The sequence below is a fragment of the Microtus oregoni genome, unplaced genomic scaffold (genome assembly GCF_018167655.1).
Source record: "Microtus oregoni isolate MIOR12 unplaced genomic scaffold, Mior012 000001F_ref0000356, whole genome shotgun sequence".
Classification (NCBI taxonomy): domain Eukaryota; kingdom Metazoa; phylum Chordata; class Mammalia; order Rodentia; family Cricetidae; genus Microtus; species Microtus oregoni.
Window position 1 is genome coordinate 83,652,244 of NW_024543060.1, and position 7,059 is coordinate 83,659,302.

Genomic DNA, 7,059 nt, shown 5'->3' on the forward strand with positions numbered 1-7,059 from the left:
ATAGCCAAATATGGAGTTGTTTATAACCAACAAGACAGGATGTCGGCGCCATCTTGTAATGGCGATCCTGTCCGGCTCACTACAATGCTTAGCTTGGTTCTCATATCTCATTCTCATCTTCCTCTGTGAGGCATTTTCATCTTTGTATCTGGCTGCTGACTGCATCTCTGCTTTCCTCTTCCCAGAATTCTCCTTGTCTGATTACCCTGCTTAGACTTCCTGAATGGCTATTGGCCGATCTGTGTTTTATTAAACCAATACAAATGACAAATCTTTACAGTATACACAAACATTATCCCACAGCACCCATCTGACCAGCTAACCACTGTATCCATGGACCTTGGATCATAGATGGTGTCTGGGGAAAGAAGGAGGGAACATTAGGAAGAAAGGTCTGAGGGTCCTGACTTCCAGTTCCTGCCTTCAGTCATCTTCTGTGGTCTTCCATAAAAATCCCTGTTTGGCTAAACACAGATGGGATTTGGTTTCACAACCTCTAAACCAAGCAATTTTTGAGGTTATCGCGTCTAAAACCCAGGGCCTCGTACATGCCGGAGAAGCACTTTGTCAGTAAATATACCACACAGCCCTCACCAAGAAAATCCAACAACTGCTGATTTAAGAAATCATGCTCTGTTTTACCTCCAATGAATTGCTTTCTAGGATGAGAAAAAGAAAGGCTGGGGTGTAGCTCAATTAGCAGAGTACTTTCCAGGTGTGCATGCTCAAGCTGGGTCAACGTGACTGACTGTTCAGGGCTGGCACTGCCCACAGTGGGCTGGGGCCCTTCCACATCAGTGCAGTAAGTTCTGTTGTGGGATATTTGTACACTGTGTAAAGATGGATTGCGGTGATTGGTGTAAATAAAGAGTTTAATGACCAATAGCTAGGCAGGAGAGAATAGGAAGGACTTCAGAGGCCAGAGAAAGGACTCTGGGAAGAAGATTTGTTATTGAGACACAGGGGAAGCAGAATGCAGAGTACGGAGATAAGGTAACGAACCATATGAAAGAATATAGATTTTAAAATCTGGGTTGATTTAAGTTGTAAGAACTAGCAGGAAACAACCCTAAGCTAAGACCAAGCTTTCACAATTAAGAAGTCTCGATGTCATTATTTGGGGCTAGCAGCATGGAAACAAAGATCTGACTACAAAGTCTAGTGCCTGGCACTACACAAACTAGATTTGGGGTTACGTACGTGTAACCCCAGTGCTCCAGCTCAAAAGTTGAAGATCAACTACATAGTGAATTTGAAGGATATCCTGGGTCTACATTAAACTCTAAAAAAAGGCCCTCTCCGCCTGATCGCCGCCATCATGGACACGAGTCGCGTGCAGCCTATCAAGCTCGCTAGGGTAACCAAAGTGCTGGGCAGGATCGGTTCGCAGGGACAGTGCACGCAGGTCCGTGTGGAATTCATGGATGACACCAGCCGTTCCATCATCCGAAATGTCAAAGGTCCCGTTCGAGAGGGAGACGTGCTCACCCTATTGGAGTCAGAAAGAGAGGCTCGGAGGTTGCGCTGACTGACCTTCCTGCTGGGTCCTGAATATACACCACTTGGCCCATGATGACCTGCGACTATTAAATAAAACATTTGTATTTTTTTTAAAAAAAAAAAAAACTCTAAAAAAAGGAAAAAATGGAAGGAAGGAAAGAGAGAGAATGGGAACAAGCTAATATTGTAGCGACGCAGTAGCAAGCAGAAAATATTAAGTTTTTCCTTAGCCAATAATGAAGAATAACAGCAAACAATGTAAAAAAAAAAGCAACTCTTTTTCTGCAATAGACAAATACTAGTAATGACAGCAAGGGAGCTTAGCTTCCTACCACACCATTCTCAAGACCGTAAGTCCTTGAAATAAGACCTAAATCATCTTTTTAGAAGACATTTATTATACTTGCAGTATCTCTGGGCCATTCTCAGGAAACCCAAGCTTTAGTCACTGGCGAGTTATTGCATTGCTGTCAAGGAAAGAATGGTTTGGCCGTTCATTCAGACAGAACAATTGTAAGATTTGTTTGTATTGGGGAATGGGAGCTGGGAGTAGATGCTGAACTTCAGATAAGTGATACTGCTAGGAATGTCCATTCATGGTCCACAATATTGAGAAAAACTCAACTAGCTGACTCCCAGCTCACGGAAACAGCCTTTGAACAAAGCCGGAAGCAGCCAGTTGTGAACAGAGATGGAGCGTGCCTACAGTACTTGTCCTTTCCCCACACCAGAGGTGGGTTCACAACCGAGGGAAGACCAAAAGGTGCGTGGGGCGGGCACCATGCGCTGGGTGGGCACCACGTACGCCCTCCTTTAGCTAGTGTCCTGCTTTGCTTTCTTCCGCTGTGACGAAACATTGCCCCGAAACTAACTCAGGGAGGAAAGCTGTTCTTTGATTTTACAATTTAGGGTCCATAGTGGGGAGAAGCCAGGGTCAGAACTCAAGCAGGAACCCAGTGGCGGAAACTACAAGCAGCGCCCACGAAGAATGCTGCTTACTGCCTTGCTTCCCTTGCTCATGCTCAGACAAGGTCCCTGCGCAGGGCTGGCCCTGCCCACAGTGGGCTGGGCCCTTCCGTATCCAGTATCAATAAGCTGTTGTCTTACAGATACACCCACAAGCCAGTCTGATGGAGGTAAGTCATCGTTTAAGGTTGCCTCCTCTTTCCAAGTATATCAAGTTCACACCTAAGCTTGGCCGTACTGCCATCATTGCCATTTCCAGAAGAACATAGTGGAGATTCGCTCATTCATGCAAATGTACTGTCCTGCAGTGTGGTGAGGCATGGGGGGGGAGCGGGGCCACAAACCCTGTGACGCCGTCAGAATAATGCTGCCCTCACACCAGCCTGTACCACCATTTTCTCAAAGGGACAGACTGTGGAAGCCCTGAAGGCAATGTTTAAAGGGACCAATTTCAAATTCTGCCCTTTTAAAAGAAGATGATTTATTTTATTTTTTTAACCATTATTAATTTTTATTATTATTTTACAAACGTGTATGTTCGTAAGTACGCATGAGTGCAGGTGCCGGCTAAGCCAAAGGAGTCCAATCCCCTGTAGCTGGAGGTACAGATAATTGTGAACCACCATATATGGGTTTAGGGGATCTAACTTGAGTTCTCTGGAAGAGTGGCAGCATGTCTTAACCACTGGGCCATCTCAGCCCTTAGAGTCTGTCTCTACCACTCAGTAGCTGTGTGAACTCAGACTGGTTAACTCAGGCCTATTTTTCCTCTCCTGCAAAACAGAGAATTAAAGCACCCGCCAAAGTGTTTCGGAGTGCCAAAACAGGATACACAGTACAAAACAGATTCTTCACGCCTGCCGTTATGTGAGGTTGTCATTTTAATTATTACTTTGCAGTGTGTAGGGCTGGCTGAAGGGGCCTGTGTTTGCAATGCTCAGATAATGAGATTTATGAATCTGAACACTCAGTCCTAAATGGGCTGTCTCCATCAAATCTTTCCCCTGAGGGTTCAGGGAATTAAAAAGATGGCAACCTATGAACTCACAGACATTGTAGCTGCGTGTGCAGGACCTATGGTAATCTGCATCAGATGGGGTCCTAGAGCTGAAAGGAGAAGTAGACACACACCCCCAACCCTAACCTAGAAGCTATCTTCAATTGATAACCACTTGCAAATGAAAAGTTAATTTTCTCTAAGGATGTCTCACTGTCTTAAGGACAGACCCTAAGCCCAGCAGTAGGTGGCCAACCCAAAGCCAACTCAGAACAGCACGATATCTCTGGGGTTTCTTTGTCTCATGATATTAAGGTCAGGGCACTATTTTTCTATTCTACCTTACGGGCCCTTTACAAATAAAACTTCTGGGTTTGTGTTTTTATAGAATTTCTACATGTATGAAACATGTGTGTGTGTGACTATATGTGTTTCTTGTGCTTTTTCTTTGGTTCTTTTTCTGGTTTGTCATATTCCGATTTTTCTGTTTTGTCTTTAATTCATCTTATTGTATTGCATCATTATTTCTTAGAAGTCTGTTTTCTAAGAAGAGACAGAAAGGGTGCGGACCCAGATAGGAGGGGAGGTAGGGAGAAACTGGGAGGAGTCAAGGGAGGGGAAACTGTAATCAGAATCTTTTGCAGGAAAAAAGTCGATTTTCAGAAAGAAAATGAAAAGAGAAACCCGCAGCCACACCACAGCGTCAGGTCACAGAGAAAATAAAGGGAACAGGAGGAAAACCTGCAGAACCACTTTGCTTCTCAGCCTCTGGGCTGAGATCAGATAGATGATAATTACAGCGGAAGAGCACTTGCCTGCACACACACAGTTAAATAAATACACTTCATTACAAATTGTTAAATGCTCTGGAGGAAAAAAAAATAACAAAAACTTGGGGGAATGGAATAAATTTGAAACCCGACGGAAAGGCTGGGAGATAAAGAATGTCTATTCCTCTCTCCCAGGCCCTTTCCTCGCTGGTGGAATCTACCCAACTCCCCCTTCCAAGTCCCGCTTGGCAGGCTACAATGGAGGTCTTTGACCTTAGAGACAAAGGTTATCGTAAAGCCCTTAGGACACAAGACTAGAGCAAGCCCAGCCCTCCTGCAGTGCTGCCACCAGCCTCCTCAGCTCTGCTTCCGCAGCCCTCACCCTAGACACTCTTCCCCTGTGCTCAAAGGGAATGCTGGACAAAGATTTGGAAGTGCCTGAACAGGTGTCTGTGTCCGTGAACTTAGGTGTCCCAGCTCTGTTATGAAACTTCAAAAAGCCAGGAGTTCTGTCCATAAGAAACCGACTGGCTTGAGATATTGTGATTAGCCAAAAGTCTTGTAGTTAAAAGTCAAGTTGTTTTACTTGAGTGGTCTTTGCTAGCATTGATCTTAATGTAGGTAACAATCTGTTAAACCAGTGACATAATTACAGTGTACAAGAGCATTATCCCACAACAGGTACACACAATCTTCTCCCCGAATCTACGAGGAGCAGATAATTCAGCAATGAGAGGCTCCTTCTCTCCCCGATACCTGTGTGTAGACAGGACCGTTCTTGTGCAGACCCAGTGTGTGCATGCGTGCGCACATGCAAGTGTGTATGTGTCGTGTTCAATTTTGAGTTTTGAAATTCTTTATATAACCTGAATAAAGGTTCTAAATCCCATACTGACTTGTTTCTTTAGCCTCCTGGGGGCTGCCTCTGGCATTTGTTGTTGTTTTTTTTTTAATATTATACATACAACGTTCTGTCTGTGTGTATGTCTGCATACCAGAAGAGAGCACCAGATCTCATTACAGATGGTTGTGAGCCACCATGTGGTTGCTGGGAATTGAACTCAGGACCTTTGGAAGAGCAGGCAATGCTCTTAACCACTGAGCCATCTCTCCAAGCCCTGCCTCTGGCATTTCTGAGATAATAGAGATGGTTCTGGCCACAGAACCATCCTCCAACAAGGCATACCAGACATCTATGAAAAAAGACAGACAAGACCTCCTTAACTATATAACAACCCAAAATTTAACACTGCAGAGGGTCCATGGTTAAAAAGAAAACAGAATAACACAGCACTCAGAGACTGGGTCAAACTGCGAAGGGAGGAGCTCCGGTAGAGTGGGTTCACTCGGAGGCCGGGCCAGGAGATGCCGAGCAATCCACACTTCTATTAATGCGAGGAGCATCTGGTACTTCCCTCTAACTCCAACAGGAACTGATTGTGAGTACACAGCAGTGAAGTAAGGTAAGGTCCTGGGGAAAGGCAAGCGGGGAATGGAGAGGAAGGGAAGGTTCCGGTGGCCATCAGAGGGGACTTGGTATGTGCTGGGTGATGGCAGCCTGTGAGCTCCTTGTAAGTACTTGATCAGTGAAAGGGGTTTTGGGAGGAACTCAGAGGAAAATCTGATCAAGGGAAGGCTATGCGTCAGTAGGTGCTGGGAGGTATGGTTGGACATTTCTTCACAAAGATTTGAAAATTTTAGCATTCCAAAGACAAGCGCTTCATAAATCGTAACATCCATTTGCAGTTGTTAGGGACAGAGTTAGAAAGAGAAGGGCCCAATGCTTGGCTTCTCTATCACACCTAGAGCTGACGCCAGTTACTGACAGCTCTGTGTGTGTCCACTCGTGCGCGCGCGGGGGGGCGTGTGTGTGTGTGTGTGTGCGCGCGCACGTGGTTACATGATGGAATGGAGGGCAAGACACGTGCCAGGGCGTGGGTCAGAGGACAACTCTCAGGAATCTGTTCTCTGCTTCTGCCTGGGGTTCTGGGAACAGAACTCAAGTTACAAGGCTTGCACGCTGACTACCTTTACCTACTGACACACCTAGACAGCCCTGGCAGCTGTTTAACTCCACGTTATGTTTATTCTGCTGCTTCATATGAGGGCCCACAGAACGTTTATTCAGCCCTGATGACGTCACACTCCCTGGGTCTGGGTCATGCCCTGAAAGTCTTCCCTACTGGGCTCCTCCATGTTGGATGGCGCATATCCTCAGGGACCATCATTACACTGGGCTGTACCACACAGTGGCCCCCTGGGTAAGATGAGCCGTTCAGAAAAACGCATCATCACAGATCATAAGCTATAACGAGCAGTAGATTAACCCCGGGGGCACGCCAGCGGACAATCTGCCAAAGGTACAGTTGACGAGGTCTTCATCAGTCAGTGCTGATATAAATATCGCCCTCGGTGGAGCATTAGCAATGTGCCTCTCGGAGCTAAATCAGTACCCTAATTGCGACATCAGTTACGGGCTCTGCTCAGTGATGAGAGGGGCAAAGATATGAGGATGTTCTCAGGCAACGCTATTTATACCCACCACGTAGGCTTTAATCGTCAGCGAGGGGAGTGTGGGCAGCGGTAGAAAGTGGACCCGACTAGAAACTGAGTCCACCAGCTGCCTCTGTGACATTCATGGGGAAAAAAAAAAAAAACACTTCTAGATGCTTCGTTTCTAAGAGGAAACTTAGAGAACGTCTTCCAGGGTGTTAACTGACATTTCAAGGTTAATTATCTTTAAAAAATAAATTAAAATAATTTTTTAAAAAAATAAAGTGTGTCTTCCAGCCCTTCACACCTTCCAGAGACTGAGAAAAATCAACT

The 7,059-nt window shown here is 45.6% G+C and overlaps 1 protein-coding gene across 1 annotated transcript; it reads left to right on the plus strand.

Moving 5' to 3' along the window:
* Positions 1 to 1,312: 1,312 nt before the first annotated feature.
* On the plus strand, positions 1,313 to 1,611 carry LOC121464143 (40S ribosomal protein S28-like). The gene has a single exon (XM_041676748.1). The coding sequence runs from the start codon at positions 1,319 to 1,321 to the stop codon at positions 1,526 to 1,528; it is 210 nt and encodes a 69-aa protein (XP_041532682.1). The 5' UTR covers positions 1,313 to 1,318; the 3' UTR covers positions 1,529 to 1,611.
* The last annotated feature ends 5,448 nt before the right edge of the window (positions 1,612 to 7,059 follow it).

Bases quoted from the DNA above. Each gene is read 5' to 3' on its own strand.
- LOC121464143 (XM_041676748.1), top strand. From the start codon at position 1,319: ATGGACACGAGTCGCGTGCAGCCTATCAAGCTCGCTAGGGTAACCAAA.